Source organism: Columba livia, chromosome 17, assembly GCF_036013475.1.
Source record: "Columba livia isolate bColLiv1 breed racing homer chromosome 17, bColLiv1.pat.W.v2, whole genome shotgun sequence".
Lineage (NCBI taxonomy): Eukaryota > Metazoa > Chordata > Aves > Columbiformes > Columbidae > Columba > Columba livia.
In genome coordinates this window covers 11,105,309-11,124,259 of record NC_088618.1, presented here as the reverse complement: position 1 = coordinate 11,124,259, position 18,951 = coordinate 11,105,309, and the positions used below count along the sequence as shown (strand labels likewise).

The window sequence follows — 18,951 nt, the reverse complement described above, 5'->3', positions numbered from 1 at the left end:
CAGTATGTGTGATATTGAGCATCTGAATATCTTCTGAGATAAGTCCCAACACAGAAGACACGGGGAGCAAGACCAGCCCAAAAGCCCGACCAGTGTCCCCAGGAACAGGCAACAGGACGAGAGGAAACAGCCTCAAGTTGCACCAGGGGAGGCTGAGGTTGGATCTGGGGAAGAAATTGGGCATTGGATCAGGCTGCCCAGGGAAGTGGTAGAGTCACCATCCTTGGTGAGGTTGGGCAGACATGGAGATGAGGTTCTCAGGGACATGGGGCAGTGCCAGGGTTGGGTTAACACTTGGACTTGATGATCTTAAAGGTCTTTTCCCACCAAAATGGTTCTATGGTAAATGAGTCAACTGGTGGTCCCTGGTGAGAGGCAGGCACTGAGCTGGTAAGGAGGGGTAGGAGATGTGCAGATCACAGGGAGTGAGGAGGCTGCTGACAAATGTATTTGTGTCAAAGCATCGCTTTATTCTGCCACAATAAAACACATTTTATTTGCAAGACCCTCCACCGCGCTTATCACGATGGTGGAGGCGACGGGCTCTCTGTGACCCGCTGCCTCTCAACATCTCCTGCGTCAGGCAGGTGTGGCAGCTGGGCTTGGCTCCCCAGTATCGCCCCCTCCCTTTGCACCCCCCAGCTTTGCTTTTGGGTCTTTTCTGGGAGAAAACACGGATGTGTGTTTCCAACTGGAGGAGCCAAAGAGATGAAGGAGGGCTGGCAGGAGGCAATTGGCACCGAAGGGTCTTTTGCTGAGCAGCCACGGTGCAGATAAAGCATGAGGATCTTTGTGTCTGGCCAGCGACACGCTAATTGGCTTCTCTTCCTCGTAAACTTTGCAAAGGATGCTCTTTAAGTCCTCAGCAAGATAAACAGTTGCTGTGGCAGGTGTGCTGAAAGCACCGTCTGGATGTAATTAGATGTGTTTGCGAGAGAGCATCCCGGAGACGTGGAATGGTGCCGATCGTGCTGGGCTCATCCTGCTCCCCCATCCCCTGCTTTTGGAAAGAGCTGATCGCTTCCAGCTAAATCTGGGGGGACACGAGGTGAGAATCTGGCTGGTGTTGATTTTCTTACAAGTCTAGTGGAAGTAAAGCCTGAGAAAAGGAGGAAGGTGTTATTTGTGCCGCAGTGGCAGGAAAGTGAAGAATTCCTCTCTAGGACACATCAGAGTGTCCGTGTGGGACAGGGAGGGGACGGCCACCCAGGCTGGAGACCACATGTCCCATCTCCATGGTCCACAGAGCCAAGTGCCTCTCATGCACCTTTCTCTGGTCCGGATCTCCTGTCACCTCCCTGGCTGATTGGCTGATTTCTCTGTGTCCTGCGAGGCCTTTTGTGGGACTTCCAGCTCTTCTGCTGCCTTTGCTGTGGTGCTTTTGCTTTCTCTGTCATATGAAAGACACTCAGGTTTGTGTTGTACTGCTGTTTATTTTTTTTTAAATCCCCAGTCCCTTTGCTGCCTTCATGGATCGATCGAAGCGTTATACATACGTGTGAGGTTGGTAGACAACAACTGTGGCTTTGCAGGTGGTGAGCTGGGAAAATGGGAGAGGTGTGTGGCATCACAAGGTGTGTGGGGGAGTGGAGGCTGGAAAGGAGCCCCCGGGGTCCCCGCGTTGCTCCCTGACATCTCTTCCAGCCACTGAGCACTTCAGTAGGAGCTCAAAGGCTGCAGCATCTCTGGGTGCTCACTCTTGCCTCATCAGGACTTGATGGTCGCAACCCATCCCAGAGAGCCTCCTGGTTTGGAAATGCTGTTCCTAATTTTTGTGAGCCCTTTCTGTAGGACTGTGTTACATGGCACTGGCATTTCAGAAGCTTTGATTCAAATGCTTCTGTATGCTGGGGAAACTTGGGGTTTCTTTGAGACTTGGGAGTCTCTCTCTTTCTCTTCACTCTGTTGTTTCATTGCCTTGTCAAGAAGTTTGTTAAAGCTTCCAGGGAATGAGATACACATGATTTAGGGGTGACTACAAAGCTTTGTACTGCCTGGGATGGAATCACAGCTGCTTCAGGGGAGGATGTGACCCAGTCCTGCTGTCACCCAGCAGTGCGGGAGAGGGACGAGTGGGAATTGCCTGTATCCAGCTGAAACAGTCCAGTTTGAACACCCCTGATCCCATGTGAGCTGAGGACACTGGCTTGAACAACTTTGAAATCTTGACCTGGTGAGGCTTCCCGCAAGTCCAGCCGTTAGCAGACTTCATTTATGTGGTGAGGAACAGGTACCGCGTCGCATTCACGAGTGCAGCATGACCTGTAGCTCCTGCATGGAAACGCTCAATGCCAAAAAGAGCAAACGGTGGTGAAATGCCATGGCTGAGCTCCAGCACGAGCCAGCGATGCTCGGTGTCCCTTGGCGCGGGACCCGGGAGGGGAACTCGGCTGTGGACCTGCTGCAGGAGGTTCTGCGGCACGGCCAGGTTATGTCCCCGAGAAAACTGGCCTCAGGAAGGGATCCATCGCAGGGAAGTGGGTGATCTCGGAGAAGACAGCAGCGCTTCTCCGGCAGCACGAGGCTGGCACTGTAGAACAGGAATTGAATAAAGCAAAGCCTGGTTTTGCTGCGGCAGCAGGTCAAGAGGCCTCCAAACAAAGATGATGCTCCTGGGCAAAGAGGAGAGGAAGCTGGAAAAATTGATGATCTGTGTAGGAAAGAACAAGATGCAGACGTGGCTGTCCTCCTCCTGGCTCTCCATCGGGGGTTTGCAGGTGATGTGATTATTGCGTAGGACCAGTGCAGGTGAGGAGCTGCTGCAGGAATGAAAGATCAGCTTTGCCGTGGGGCCAGGGCAGGCAAGGACCCGCTTTTCAGCATCGCTTCACCCCTGCAGCCGCGGGCTGCGGGTCTGTGGGGACACCCGGGCTGCTCTAAAGTCCCTGTACCTGTCACCTTCTGTCCCCACAGCTCTGCCGGTGACAGGGACAGCGACTCTGCGCTGGTTCAGGTGTCCGGAGGCTTCGCTTCTGCCTTGCCCTCCTGCGCTTTCATCTGCTAATTTTCAGAGGTTACCGAGGAAGCGTTATTGATGATGATGATGGTAATAGGGGAGATAGGTGGCAGATTAATTCCTGAACTCTCTAACGGGATTTAAGCTAACAAGAGAGGAGGGATTTTTTTTTCCTCCCTCTCTCCTTTCCCTTCCTCCTTTCAGATATTTCCTGTGCTGGGGATAACAACACCAAGGAGTGTTAAATTGGCTCTGAATGTCCACCCCTGGCTGTCCACATTCTTGTAACGATTTCATTAGCTTGAATTATCCACGTTATTTTCTTGTAATGGGATTAGCCGTACTGGAGTCAGCTGAAGTCCTGGAGCGGGAGGCGGGAGGGACCTTCCGCTGCGTATTTCATTAACTCTCTCATGCAGGGGGTGGAACTGGCCACAGCTCAGCCCAGGGGCAAAACCATTTGCCAGGGTCCCGCGTTCCTAAAGGAGGAAGAAAGAAAAAGGACCATTATTATGTTTTTCCACTCCCCCCTCCCCTATAATCAGCAAATCGGTGCGGAAGCAGAGACTGACAGGGAGGCAATTTGTTGGGGGAGAGAAGGTCCTGTTTGGGGGTGAGGAGGGAAAAATATAGTAAAATTAAGGCAACCATCACAAAGCGATGGAGTGAATTCTGCTGGGCTGCCGTGTGGCTGCAGCCTGCTGCCGGGGAAGAGGTTCAGAGGAAGGACTTTTGTGTCTTTTGGACTCAACGTCTCCTGCCCGGAGCCATTTCTGATGAGCGGTTCCGCTGCCTGGTTCATCCTGAGCCTCATCCTAGGGCTGCCAGCAGTCACAGGGCGGGATTTAGGCAGCATCAGGGCTTGGGGATGAGAAGGCAGCGAGAGGAGAGGAGGGGAGAGAGAAGGAAGTGGTGGCAGTAGGTGGCAACTCACAAGAAAGTGGGCAACCTTGCTAGAGGGTTTCATGACCAGCTTTCCAATGTGGTTATTGCGAGTTTTTCTTGAAGGGATGTAAACCAGAGAGAGGGGTTTCAGGCTACCCCATGTAACTGGACATCTGTATGTGTCTGGAGAAGCCTAAGGGTGATATTTTAGATTGTTTTGCAAGGTCTGTGCTTCAGGCGATGGGCAGCAGTTGGTCTTTCCAACCACATGCATGGATTCACGGTGTCAGTTGTGCTTTCCTCTACAGAGCTTGACAGTCAAAGAGTCCTTGATCAGCTTGTAGCTGAGAGCGCACCAAGATCAAGCGTGATAAATACACCTTTGTGTTTGGGACTTGGAAATAGTGATTCGGGTTGAAGAGGTCTGTCCCAAGGAGCTTGCAGTTCAAGTGATCCTGTTTGAGACAGGGAACAGGATGGGATGGAGGGGACATTTCCCAGCTGGAATGATGTTCAGCCTCGTCTGTAGGTACCTGTCCCGTGAATGGGTGTTTGCGAACAGCCGTTTTGAGAGCCTGGGATGGCGGTGGGGCCAGACTGAGACATTGGGAGCTGAGTGAGGTTGGGGAGAGACTTGGAAGCAGAGGGAAGAAATTCAACCAAAACCCAATGGGAAAAGAGGAGCTTTTGGGAAAAGAGGTGGTGGAGTCAGCAAGAGAAGCTGGTGCTGGCAATACCACGGTGGGTTTGGGACTGTGTCTGCGGCAGGAAAGCGGTGATGGAGAGGAGGGAGCTGCAGGGTGAGAACTTTAATAGCAATAAAATGTCCTGTAATGAGCAGGTGGAGGATTTGCCTCCCAGTTGGCCTGTGCCAGGGCAGAATTACAGTCCCAAGGAGTGATGCTCCTCTGACCTGCAGCCAGCTTGTGTTGTACAGCGTGGAGGAGAAGTCTGCTGCTCTTCCCTCTCTGTGCAGGCAGGGGAAGAGCTGCCAAAGCATCGGGAGAGTGGCTGGTCCCCAGCCATGCCGTGTAGAAATGCTGGATCCCTCCTGGGTGGGAAGGAGGGCACGTCCCTTCTGGCATCTCTGGGAACATCGTTGTGTTTCTGCTGAGCTTGGGACCGGTGACTTGTCAAGGGAAGGTTGTGGCTGGCTTTATTCTACAGCCGTGTGGATTGTTACTGAGCCAGCATCAATACGGGCTGTTCCTGGTCTCCCCTCTGCCTCTGTAAATCGGGATCAGCACAAAACAAAAGGCTCTCATTTAGGAAAGATCTCAGTTGCAACATTTATTTGGGGCTGTCGGCCCTTCCAGCCAGCGGTGTGATAACGTGCCAAGCCTGGGAGAGCGAGCACAGGCGTGAGGATGGGTTTTGCCAGCCTGGCTGGCGAGCTGCCCACAGGAGAGAGCCCGGCAGAGCCACGTCCTCCAGAGCCACCCACGCTCCTGCCCGGGCTCTGCCCTCTCCTCGGGCCCTGACCCCACAGGATCTCGCAGGATTGCCGTGGGGACACTGTTCTTCTCAAATAGGCAGGGAAGGAAACAGGGAGGCGACGGAGCAGCCATGTGCATGGCAGGTCCCTGGGGAGCTTTGCAAACCTCTGTGACAAAGTTCTTGCTCTTCGCTTTTGTCCTCAGCCCCAAAACTGCCTATATTAATTCTGAGCAGCCCCATGGCGAAGTTGATAAGATTCCTTTGCTGCACTCGTGACAGATGAAATCACAGCCCAGTACGGTGCCACCAAGAACTGTGGGGATACTTGGCTAGAAATGCAGCCCTGGGCCAGGTACATGGGGCTGGCAGGGCCAGGATTCACCAAGAAGGAGGTTACAGTCTTCAGCAAAGTTAAGCTGGACTGAATGCGAACAAGTCTACGCCTTGAGAAAGAAAGGTCTTTCTCCCACAACTGCCAAGTCCTTCAGCACTTGTGCTGTGGCTGAGCCCTGGTGCAGGGGCTTGGAGCAGCTGGAGAAGACGTGGAGTCAGAAGACGTGGATGCCGGTGTGTACGAATGCAGAAACCACTCAGGTGTGACACGCTAACACTGGGGACGTCCCTGTAAACTCTTGTGTGAGGAGCCTGGCACGGTGCTGTGCTCCACGGTGGCCGCAGGGTTTGGTGCCATCACTTTCTGATCTCCATCCAGTTTGCCAAAGAGAGATGTCAGGTCCAAGAGGAATCCCCACTGCTGGGACACATTTGCATCCATTGGAACTTTGCAGAAGGAAGGAGGCGGCAGCTGTGACCCCCCCACCTCCGCAGCCACCCCCACCCCTGGGGAAACATGAGTTTTAAAGCAGCTGGGTGGGATTTTACGGGCAAGCTGCAGCTTAGCAGCCTGTGTAAAAGCTGCTTTCTTCCCTCCCATGGCATCTTGCTCAGATTTTGCCCAAGTGATGAGCTGCCTCCCTTTCCCTTCCACTATCCCCGCTCCTGTGGCTTTGCCCATGGTGCGATCCTTGCACGGCCGTCTCAGAGCTGGATTCCCTGAGTACCGGGAGCCTGGCACTGCGGGGGGTAATTGGGTTCCCTCTGCCTTTCTCCCTCCCTAAATCCGGAGGAAATAATTGGAAAAAAGAGGTGTGAGTCTCTGCCTGGCGCTGGAGAGGAGAACATTAAAGGCCTTAGCTCTCCACTTCATTCGCAGCTCCCAGGATGGTAATTGCTGTGTTGTGGTTTCTAATTAGCACCGCAGTGGGGGGGAGGCTGTTTTACTCGGCAGCCCCGGTGGGGTCAGCCCTGTCTCTGCTGTGCCCCTCGGCTTTCCTCGCCCCCCTGCTGGGAGCTGTGCTGAGGCTTCTTCCTCTGTTGGACCCAACTCTGCAAGCTACGGGTGGACAGGAGGAAATGGCCTCAAGTTGCGCCAGGAAAGGTTCAAATTGGATATTAGGAAAAAATTCTCCATGGAAAGGGTTGTTGGGCTTTGGAACAGGCTGCCCATTGCAGTGGTGGAGTCACCATCCCTGGAGAGGTTTAAAAGGTGCATAGGTGACGTTCTTAAGGACATGGGTTGGTGCTAGAGTTAGGTTATGGTTGGACTTGATTTTGAGGGTCTCTTCCAACCACAATGATTCTATAATTCTAGGGTGGGTACCACCATCCTTTAGCAGATATTCCGCTTCCCCCAGCAATGCCCATGATGTTTTCCATGGTGCGATATGTTGGAGCAAGTGCTCCCCTACCCTGTGATGCCCCCACCTGTCTTTCAGGCCAGACATGAGGAAGAGATTTTTGGACACGGAGGGTGGTGAGAGCCTGGCCCAGGTTGGCCAGAGAGGTGGTGGATGAACCATCCCTGGAGACATCCCAGGCCAGGCTGGATGGGGCTCTGAGCAACCTGAGCTGGTGCATATGTCCCTGCTCATGGCAGGGGTTGGATGGATGAGCTGGGAAGGTCCCTTCCCACCCAAATTATTCTATGATCCGTAGCTAGATGGTCATCTCTTTGGGCCAGGTCCTTTCTCATTACCGCTCCCTTAACCCAACTGCAGCATCCGAGATCCCAAAGAGATGCTGCAAGTGAGAGGACCCACCTGCAGAGCTCCCAGGGCCACATCACCCCCATCCCTTTGCAGAAGGACCCTCCTGCCACTGGAAACCATACGGTTCTCCTGCAGTTCCCAGCGCCGAGCATCCCCGCTGGCGCGGCTGCTCCCACGCCTGCGCTCCGGCGTGTTTGTTTGTTTGTGTTGCACCAGCTCGAAGGGGCAGGAGGGAGGGAAAGCGCCGAGGAGGAGACGTGCGGATTCATTTTGAGGCTTCATAATGGTACATTTACACACCACGTTGCCTAAGGAAATTGGGTAGATGAATGCCTGGTCATGCTGCCAGTGCAGCAGGTTAACTCCCAGGATTTAGCTTATATCATTTCACGAGAGCGTTTATGGCCTTTACTGTGTTTATTCCCAGGTGCTCTTTGGCACTGCTGCATCCTCAGCTCCTTTTGTGTATGCGTGCGTGTGTGTAGATTTTCAAATAAAATAGCACATCTATTCAGACCTGGTCCACATTAAATATTTATTGCCTGCAGTTTGTGCATATGTGTTTGATAAATGGGTATAAGGGGAGGGGAGAAGAAGGGGACGCAGCAGCTCAAGTACAGAGGAAGCGTTGGCTTTGTCCTGGAATTTCTCCAGGGGATGGCACTGGAGAGGGGTGTCTGGAGAGTGTTGCCTTTGGGTCTGTTTTTAGGTTTTTGTGACAAGGTTCTTACTGGGCTGTGGCCGAGCGCGGATGCTGCCAGCCCAACCCTGCACCCTCCAGCTCAACGGGAACCCCCTTCTCTCCCCATTCTGACTTTCCATCTTGTTGGCACACAGAAACTTGTCTGAAATGCTGCTGGATCTGAGGGTGGTTGTTGTGCAGGACTTGGGTCTGCTGAATTCACCTGTTTCCCTTTCTATAGCCAAAATAAAACCAGTTTATTCTAACTTATGGGAGAGGTTGGGTGGCTGGCTGCAGAATGGGAAACACAGGTACGCAAGTGAAGTGTTAGAGCGAGGAAATCCAGCCTTAAAAATGATGTTCATCATGCACAGAGCAGAGGGACGACACCTTTGCGAATGCAGGGCCAGGCCCTGGGGATGGAGGAGTTCTTTTGGAGAGAGGGTAGATCCCCGTGGGGCTGTGCTCTGGCTTGTGAGTTCCAGCCCCTCTTCAGAGGTGCAAATAAAACTATTTTGATGGTGATTTGAAGCAGCCCTTCCTCCTGGTAGCCTGAAGATGCTTTTTCACCACCCCAAACAGGATATGGCTGGGTCCTTAGTTTCTGCAAGTTTTCTAAAAGGGAGGAGAAGCACAGCGGTTACATTAAGGAAGTTTTTTGCTGTGTTAAGGTTTGCAACCAGAAAAGATGACCCTTGAAATCCAAGCTGCGTTTTTCAGCTGGCTTTAGGTCCTTTGGACATGGGGCTTAGAGGGAAGCAGAGCAGGACACCGCTTGCTGCAATCCCCAGTGCCGGCAAGCCCACAACACGGGTCTGCAACTGGTTGTGCTGTGATTTGTGATAAAATGGTTCTTCCCTTGATCTCACAGCACCTTTGCTTTGCCCTCTCATCCCCAGCACCTTTGGAGAGCTGAAGACCGTCCGGCTGCCCAAGAAAATGGCAGGAACGGGATCGCACCGCGGCTTTGGCTTTGTGGACTTCCTCACCAAGCAGGATGCCAAGGTGAGATGCAGCACAATTCTGTTTACTGATTTGTAAACTGCACAAGGCCCATGCTCATCCACTCATCATTGTGCTTTGAGACCCCTCGTGAGCAGCCTTACCCTGTGTGTTTTTCAGATAGAGAGCATGACACAAGAACAGTGGTTGTGAGTTGGTCCGAAGGATGGGCAAGCAGAGAGAAAGGTTTTTGTCTGCTTTGCCTTGCTGGACAGCAGAGCAAAGTTCTGTCGTGATCCAAGGAGGGGACCTGACTGTGCCGGGTTGGCCAAAAATGGTTTCTCAGAGGGGTCTGTGCTGGCGGTTTGACAGCAGTATGGACAAAGTCGGCAGCAGGCAGCCGTGCCTGGGAAACGCCTTTCTCAGCACCAGGAACTGGGCTCCTGAAAGTTGAAAGCATGTTTTGTTTTAATCAAAAAATGCGAACCTTATCATTCCAATATGTTGACATTTTTGCAATCTTGTATGCACTTTATGCTGCACATTATTCCGTAGCATTTTAAGCTGTTCAAAATGTTCTACTCTATTTTTTTTTAAAGCTTTCCTATGTGTTTAACTTCCATATTTGTAGAAGAAACGAGGGGATCGTAGCCTGACTGATACCATTCTGCTCTTACGCTTTGCCAGAGGTTCGGGAGCAGCTGGACCGGGCATGGTCTCTCATGCACAGGGCAGCAGAGGGTCCTTGGCTGGGGGTTTCATCCCCACTGCTGACAATTTGCATGGGATCTGGAAGAGGAATGGTTGTGGGCACAAACCAAGGGATGTTGTTGCTGAAGGGAAGGGACCATGTAGCTCCACTGACTCTCTGAAACTCCAAATTTTCAAGGCTGAGCAGAGATGAAGGAGAGAGGAGTGGGGAGCAGCACAGCCTGCGTTTATGTTTTGAGACAGGATTCATTGATCCGGGATCACAAGGGACTATTAGATCAGCCGTTCCCGTCTGACCTCCCGTATTACACAGTACAGGGAGTTTCTTTGTTTGTCGTGGATTGATCCTAATTCAAACTTTCTTCCTTCATCCTCCCCTCGGGGGCCACTGGGCAGTGTGGGGTGCAGTGACCTCCAGAAATGTCCCCGCACCATGAGCTCTGCTCAAACCACAGCTCTGGGCAGTGTCACTTTAAACTCCGCTTCATCCCAGAGTCGCTCAGGCTTTGGGTTTTGAATTAGGAGAGGAAACTTCTAAGTGTTCGATGGAAAGGTGCATACAGAGACCAGGCTGGTGCTTTACTACTGCTCCATTTGGGGGTGAATGAAGCTTTTCTGCTCGGTTTCGGGAGCAAACAGGGCTTGGTTTCTGCGTCTCATCCCTCCTCAGCGCCTTGGGGACTGGCTGATTCCTGCTGCACAGGACAAATAGAGATCTCAGCGGTAGGAAACCCATCTGTCAGAGAGCTGGATGCTCAGGGCATCCTCCCAAAGCTCACAGAGGTGTGTGGGGTGAGCAACCCTGCAGAAGGTTGCTCGGAGCTTTTTCTTCTTTTCCAGCAAAGCAACTCTTCTTCCTTCTGTTTTTTTTAATTATTTTTTTTTTCCTGCCCTCATTTCTTTGAGGGATTTAATTGTCTCACAAGTGGCACATCAAGTACACTCCATTGGCCGTCTGGAAAAGGATGCGCTGTGTATTGATGAATAGGATCTTGAATATTGTAAACACGGACATAATTGGCTTAGAGTTTATTGCTAAGTGAAATGAGAGGGGAGGAGAGTGGGCCTGGAGACCTCTGAGCTGAATAGCTGTGACTGTCAATGACGTTTTTGCTCAGAGTGCTAATCTGGAAATCGCTTATAAGTATCTTATAAAACATGATGTTTTTGTAATAGAATAGTTAGACTGGCTTTGTTGGGCATTTAAAGCCTGTGACCTCCCGTGTTTGTCTTTTTCTCTGAGCAATCCTGGCTGCTGTGGGAGTGTAGATGATTTTCCAAAGCCAGGACAGAGCTCCCCCTGCGAACACCCCGATGCTGTCCCTGCAGACCTGTCCCCTTGGTGTCCCCTGATGCTCTGGCACCCTCTGGAGGGGACCCAGCCCTGCTCAAAGATGCTGTCGCTGGATGGGGGAGTATCTGATCATGCAGCAGGTCACCTTGTCTGCAGGGCAGGTACCATCCGGGCAGGGCACGGGATGCTGCTGGTGGTGGCATCTTCTCCCCATCACAGTCTGCTCATCCTGCATAGCCCCGGTCTCACACCTGGCTTTCCCACGGTGACGTCTGGGGCCAGGGTTGTCCCTTGGGTCGGGTGACAGCTCCCAGGGTGATGGATGGGCCTGGGCCGGGAGTGTCACACCCCCTTCAGATGGAATTAGCAGCGCTCTCTCTGCTCCGTCGTGAGCGTTTAACAGATCACAGAACACACACGTGTGCAGCAACGGGGAGGAACCCGCGGCAAATACAGCAGTGGGAGGGACAAAGTAATAGTCACAGAGTAATATTCGCAGATATACTGAATGTATTCAATATTTGCCAGCCAAACCTTTGTTTTTAAATCTCCAGCGCCAGCTGACCATAGCCTGGGAGTGCATGGATGTTAGGGGATGAGAATGGGGAACTTTGATCCACTGACAATAACAAATTAACTGCGATTAAGGAAGCGTTAGCCATTTGACGAGTTTCCTGCCGTTCCCTGTGCAGAATTGTTGTGAAATTGTTTTTATTTTTTAACTATTAACTGGAAGCCGAGTTTCTACTTTTCTCCCCCGTCGATATAAAAATACATCTGGTCTCCAAATAGAAATTGCCCATTCGGGAAAGACAGTCAACCCTTTAAAAATGCGCACACATGGAAGGAAAAAACCTTGTGTGCAGCTGGCATCGCTGAGAGCATCCTCAGTTGGGACCGGCTCCTGCGAGGAAGGAAAATTTATCAATCTCCTAATGTTGTTGACCCTTTGTCCCTCTAATGACTCCAGCCCAGAGGCTCTTCGGCTTGAGTATTTAATAGGGCAGGGGGTAATCTATAGGCAGCAGCACTATCCTCCAAATTAACACAGCATTTAGGGAGGGAGCCGTAGCGCTTGGGGGTGACAGACGTGATGCTCGGGTCTCTTGATCTCTGCCTTTCCGCTGCCCTGGCACAGCAAGCTCCACTCCAGAGCGGGCCCTGTCTTCTCCCAGCAGCTTCATACGAGTTTATCAGCCACCCCTTAATTTTGAAATTCCCTTTCTGAAGCCCTGAAACATTTTTAAGCTGCTGTTCCAGCCTCTCTGCTTTTCCCTGCTCTGGTAGCCTCTCCAGCTGCTGCTGGGGCTCCCGCTCTGCCCATGCTGTAGAAACATAGAAACATAGAATAGTTTGGGTTGAAGGGGCCTCCCCAGCTCCCCCAGTGCCACCCCCGCCATGAGCAGGGACATCTTCACCAGCTCAGGTTGCTCAGAGCCCCGTCCAGCCTGGCCTGGGATGTCTCCAGGGATGGGGCATCCATCAGTTTGTTCTTAGAAGATTTCCAGAAATGTGGATGTGTGGGGCTGGCGTTTATCCCCTTCATCCCATTGTCTTTTACATCGTTGGTGGCTTCTCTTTTTTTTTCCCCTGAAAACGTCTTAATTCCTCTCAGAGCAATGAAGAGCTAAGTTTTATTTTTCAGCTGGTTTCCAAAGGAAGTGACATTCAGGTGCTTGTCACCAGGAGGGGTCCCTGTGATCGCCCCCACCAGCATCCTAAGCGTCACTTCATCCTGGGTGCAAAAGAGCTCATTTGGGGGGCACGTTGGGCTGGGAAGGGTCGATGTCCCCAGGCTGCTGGCAGATGTGTCCCTCCCAGTGGGTTTCTTCCATGCAGCGCAACTTGATGGCAGCATCTGCTTTCCCTCTTGCTCCATGACCTTCCCAGTGCTCCCAGCAAATCCAGAGGATGCTTCAGCCCGGACTGGGCTGAGTGGCTGTGTGTGCCCGGCAGCACATGGAAGCAATCCTGAAATGAGGATGACATGGCTTCTTTGAGGATGAGAACCCACCAAGTACCACATTTTGCACCATGATCACAGACATATTTGGCAAGGTCTGCCGTGCCATGGGGCACAGCGAGGTTGCTGGGGCTGGATCCCAACTTCCAACCTTCCTCTTCCTCATGCTGAGGGAAGTGAGAAAATAAAAGTATAAATGAACAAATGAGACCCTGGTGATTCGAGCTGTGATTGTTTGCCAGGCTTTGGAAATGGCTCTCTGTGCCAACGTAAACAGCCATCGCAACTCCCTCCTGCCACCTCCCCCCGAGTGTTTATTTAAGCCAACACATTGCTCTGCTAATTGGATACCATTCCAAAGGAAAACAGGCCTTTAAAACAACAGCAGCGGCAAATCAAAACAGCTGTAGCTGCTAAAGCACCAGCCAGGCTTGCAGCCCTTCGGAGGGGAATGTGGCCCCCAAAAAGGAGGGGCCAGCCCTGAGGAGCTGGTGGGGAATCACAGTGATGCTATGGAGGACGTAGAGCTGGTGTGCCTCCTTGCCCTTTTTTTTAGAATGAATGACAGTTATATGGGTGAAAGGCAGTTGGAAGGAGGGGAAAACACAGGTTACTGGGTGCTGTTCACTGGAAATGTTTGTCTTTTGGGTTTTTTTAAAGTTTTGTAAGCCAGTGGCTCAGGCGGGTCCTGGCTGCTGAGAAGCGATTATGGGCAGCCAAAGACCCCAAGATGTGACATTCGGGGACAACCGTGATGGATCAAAATTGCCACTTGGGAAATGGCACGGCAGAGAGGGGTGAGCTTCTCCAGGACAACTTGGGTGCTGCTTTGGGGGCCTCCAGATGGGAGGACACGTCCCTGTGGGACAGCAGGATGTGTTTCTGTTGTCTTGTAGCTGCTGTATTTGTTCCAGGGATGCAAGATGGAGAGCTCAGAACCCTACTTAATCCCAGCGTTAGCCGGGCTTTTTAAAAGAGCACTTGGGGCTCTTTATCTCTACCCCTGTGCCCGGCCATGTGTCTCATTGCTGTGAAGCATTTCATGGGCCCCGGTGGATGAAAATATTTGGTGGGCATGTTTGTGTGTTGGTGTTTAGAGCTTGGTTCTGAATTTTCTTGTAAGTCTATGGGAAATGAGGACAAAGTCAACCTCCTCTGGATCAAGTTGCTGTTTCCTGAATGCCCATGCTGGTTGCCTTACAAATACATCCAGCCCTCTGAGCCACCGTGCAGGCCGGCATGCTTGTATTCCCCATCAGTGAGAGATTATAGCCGTACAGATGTTATTAAGCAAGATCTAATGATGAGGAAACCTCTGGATTTCTGTAACACAGCAAACCAAGGGCACTTGAGCATGGACACTGGCACGTTTGGTGCCACCATGGCCAACATCACCCAGCGGCTGGCGAGAGGAAGGCACAGCTTTCCTTGGCGAGCTTGGGGTTCTGCAAACTCCTCACAGAAAGCAACCTGTCTGCTCACATTTGAGCTGGACTTTACTGCGTGCTGCCCCAAGTCTCGACAGCCTTCCCAGGTGGCAGCTTTCCCAGCTCAGGTCTGGTCCCAGGGTGGTACAGCCAACTTTGCGCTGGTTGTTCACTGAATTCCAGCCCATTCCCCAGTGAGCAGCCGCCTGCAGGAACGGCGCTGGGTATTTGCTCTGCTGCAAGGATGCAGAAGATAAATGACCGAGTCAAAGCTGCTGATGGAGATGAATCCTGCCCCGCCAGAGCAAAGTGTTCCTAAGAGGAAGCTCTCTGGGGGCCTTTTAGATTCAGGGCAGAGGGAGGAACGTCTTTGCTTTTCCTCATGTGAGCCTGTTTTCTTTTTCTCCCTCATTATTTTATTTTCTGTTCACTCTGCAGAAAGCATTCAATGCCCTGTGCCACAGCACACATTTGTATGGCCGCAGGCTGGTCTTGGAGTGGGCAGACACGGAGGAGACGGTGGAGGCCCTGAGACGGAAAACAGCCGACCATTTCCACGGTAACGTAGCAGCATCCTTCTGGCTGGTTGGTACAGCCCTGACTGGCACCATCACACCTGCCCCATGCTCCTGGTCCACGCCAGCCCTTTCCCCGCCGCTGCTGGGGCTGGCAGGTGGATGCTGGAGCCTGAGGATGCAAGTGCAGGGGAAGCAGGAGGCATCCACGGCTTTGTCTGGCAGCTCTGTCTGCATAGGAGGCGGTTAACTCTCCGTGTGCTGACACTGCCAAGGCTCCTCAATTTCCCGTTAGCTGCAATGCTTTTGTTCCATCCGCCTACACCCCAGGGTGCTCTGTATCATAGAATCACAGAAAGGTTTGGGTTGCAGGGCCCTTCCCAGCTCCCCAGTGTCACCCCTGCCATGAGCAGGGACATCTTCACCAGCTCAGGTTGCTCAGAGCCCCGTCCAGCCTGGCCTGGGATGTCTCCAGGGATGGTTCAGCCACCACCTCTCTGGCCAACCTGGGCCAGGCTCTCACCACCCTCAGGGACAACAATTTCTTCTTCATGTCCGGCCTGAATCTCCCTCCTTTAGTTTAAACCATTACCCCTTGTCCTATCACAACAGGCCCTGCTAAAAAGTCTGTCCCCATCTTTCTTATTGCCTCCTTTTTAAATAGGGAAACACCACAGTAAGGTCTCACCAGAGCCTTCTCTTCTCCCTGTAGTTGGGGACAGGCTCTGTGCACACAGCAGACAGATTAAAAACGACAAATAATTCGGCCATCAGTTGAGATGCGGTGAGGGCTGTTTGGATCAGGTTCCTGAGAATGACAGCTCCGTAGATAACAGCACTGCAGGCCGCTATTGACAGCCATCGACAGGCACAAATGCATTGCTTGGCAAATATTTATGTAGGAAGGGCTCCCCTGGGCTGGAGGGCTAAGCTGGAGATCGATGCTCTTCCTCCTGCATCCTCCCCCAGCCTCCCCTCTCCATTGCACACATGCCCGTCGCTCAGGGGGTTGGCATCAGCAGTTCTGGGACTGCACATCGCAACGCCTGGCCATGGAAAAGCAGCAAACCTCGCTTATTTAGTGAGCCTGACTCCAGCAAATCCCATCCTTGTATTTGGGACGGTGTGCGCAGTGCTGGTTATTGCAGGCTGAGGGATGCTGTGGTTTGGTGGTAGAAGGGCTGAGGGTGGGTAGGACCGGAGAGGTGTGGAGCAAAGTGGGATGTGCTGGGATCCACAGGCTCATCTCTGATGTGGTGCCACCAGGGAAACCCAATGGAGCAGAGGGGTGTAATGTGTGATAGCCTGGGCTAGAGCTGCACTGCTGGGGATGGACGTGCCCACCCAGAACCCAGCGCTGGCATGGGGACACATCATGCTCGATCACAGGAATGTGAATCTCCATTTGGATGGAGAAGGCAACAGGTGGGATGCTTCGTGTATCCCATTTTATATTCAGGATCTTCTTTCTCCCTTTCTACCCTGCTCAGTCTAGGGGAAAAAAATAGTCTTGGCTTTACGAGAGCTGCTGCAGACTTGCAACTCTGTCACTTGCTTCCCCCAGGCTCAGGTTGCTTCCCAATTTCTGTTTGCACTTCCTCCAGATCCCTTGTCCAGTGTCTTCCTCACCAAGGTGGGGACTCTGGGAGAGCAGGAGAAAAGCATTCTTATATCCCAGGAGGGAGCCTTGGAGCCGCAGTGGCTCCAGGGGCTTGGCTGAAAACCAGGTGGGTGTAGCAGAGGCTGCAGAGAAATTTGCCATAGGACCTGGGGGGTTGTTGTCACCGTGGGACAACAGGGTGACCTGAACTCCCTGGGTTTGACAGGTGACAAGTTTGACTTGAGCAATGAACTCCTCCTACTCTTGTCTCGCTGCCATCACAGCAGATTTTCGCATCTCCAGCTTTGAAGGAACCACCTTGATCTTTCAGGCTGGTGTCTGGAGTAGCAGCGGCCAAATCCCCTCACCCAGCAACTCCAGTGTCAGCCCCATCACTTTTGTCCTAGCGAGGAAATACTTTGTACAGTCTGGACCTGGGCTGCGAGAGACACATCCTACCCCTGACTTCTCTCTGCTACAATTATTTCTAGACACCATTTATAGAGATTTGGCTTCCAGCTCCCAGGTCTCACTCTGCTGTTATTTGTTAGGTTAAGGAGAGGTCTGTTCTCCTAAATCTTTTCTCCGTTGCAGGCGTTTGTCACGGCAATCAAGCCACTTCTGAGCCATCTTTTCAATAGGTCTAATAGATGCAATAAAATGGAATAGGCTTCCTTCCCATTTCGCGTAGTTTTCAGGTCATTCTTTATGGCTTGTTCTGAGCCTTTGTAATGTTCCAGGAGAAAGTGAAGACCCCAGAAGTGGTTTCAGAAATGCTGTTGGGAGTGGAGCCACAGCCCAGCCCCAATGACTGGGACTGCATCCTGCACATGCTCTTCTGCCTCGAGCACAGTCTGTAAGAGCTTCAAGTCTTTTGGCTGATTCCTGAGTGTACTTTCTCTCCAAAAGAAACCATTTGCTTTGAGTTTTAATTGCAGCCCACCATGTGGTGTTGATCTGTGGGACTCAATGCTGGGAGAGCCCAGAGCTTGACCAGCTTCAGGGGAGGGTTTGGTGCTGTGGATAAAGAGACTTACCTGCTGTACTTTGGTAAGGAGAAGCCATGGAAAGGTTGGTCAACAGTTGGTCTGGGGGCTCTAATCCAGCCTGTGGTGTGGAACAAGGTCATGGCAAATGCTGCATTAGGGCAGCGAGGGCTGAACGAGCCCTGCCACCAACAGAATCTCGGCCATCATTTGGGGGTCTTCCCTTTGGAAAACAGGGATGGTGGATGCCCAAAACCAGCAGGGAGAATACTCTGGTTCCACCAGAAGAGAGATGAAGGGATCCCGATGCCCTGCAGCTGAATTTACAGCCCTGTGGGGAGGGATGGGTCTGGATCCCTCCGCAGGAAGGAGCGATCTGCAGTCGCATCCCGAGCCCTGGGGCAGACCCGCACATCTCCTGCATCCCCATCGCATCCCTGCCGCCCTCGAAAGATCCGGTGACAGCTCCATCCCCTTTTCTCCCCTCGCTCACCCAGCATGGGGCAGCAGTTGCTGATGTGGCTCCATCCCAGCAAGCCTGGCCGGGGGCAGATTTGCAAGCGAGGCGGCGATCCCCTCAGCGTGGGCGCGCTCCCCCTCTCCCGGGAGCTCGCAGTCCGTGCAGGGAAGGTACTTGCTCCCAATTCAGCTAAATTACTATTGACTTGTGTTCTCTGCGCTTCACAAACATTGCATTCGGCCGTCGCCAGCGGGGCCGGCGGTATCCTGCCAGGGCTAACTTGGGAAACCAGCTGTGCTGGGCCGTTTTTTCCTGCTCTTTCCCATCGATCAAAGAATTAAATTGACAGATGGGGAATTTTGCGCGAGACGCAGGAAGGGGAAGGAATGACTTGTGGGTTTTTTTGTTGTGTTTTTTTTTTATATAAGAAGGATGGGATGGAAAGAGGGGATGCAGAGCTGCAGGGCGGGTGAATTTAGAGGTGTGTGGATAGAAGGTCTGCCTTGTATTTTGGTTGTGAGAGCATTTCCAGCAAAACCCTATCACCTTTCCTATGTTCCTCCGTTGACCCCCCAGCTGCTTTTTTACCTTTCGGCTGCAGGACAGACCCTCCACACTCCCCATCACCTCCCTGCCTTTTGAGCTCCATTTTTTCTCTTTTCTTCTAATTTTTTTTGCTGTAACTAATGCAAACACATGCCGTAGCCGGCGAGTAAAACCCGGCAGGATTAGCATGGCATCCACAACCCTGCCACGTTCTAATCCCGTGGTAATCCCCCTCTTGGCCCACCCCCGCCGGCTTTGGCTATTGTTTAAAGGAAGCAAATGGGATCGTTAGCAGGCAAACCTTAACCAGCTTGGAGCAGCAGAACGGAAGGCGAACCAATTCGCTTCCCCACCCTCCTGGGGTTGTGGGTTTTTTTCTCTTGTTAGGTGGATGGGGGGATGCTCCTGGTGCTCCCCAGCAGCACTGTGGTTGAGATGGTGAATCTGGAGCTGTTTGCCCCACCAGCCCCCTGCCCACACCACGGGAGGGTGCACCCTA

At 52.4% G+C, this 18,951-nt stretch overlaps 1 protein-coding gene across 1 annotated transcript in view; it reads left to right on the top strand.

Moving 5' to 3' along the window:
* Positions 1–18,951, top strand: part of RBM19 (RNA binding motif protein 19) — a 63,643-nt gene that overhangs the window by 33,735 nt on the left and 10,957 nt on the right. Inside the window, exons 22-23 of the mRNA XM_005500157.3 lie at positions 8,908–9,013; positions 14,784–14,904. Of these exons, the coding sequence (XP_005500214.2) occupies positions 8,908–9,013; positions 14,784–14,904 (227 nt within the window). The remainder of the gene's footprint in view (positions 1–8,907; positions 9,014–14,783; positions 14,905–18,951) is intronic.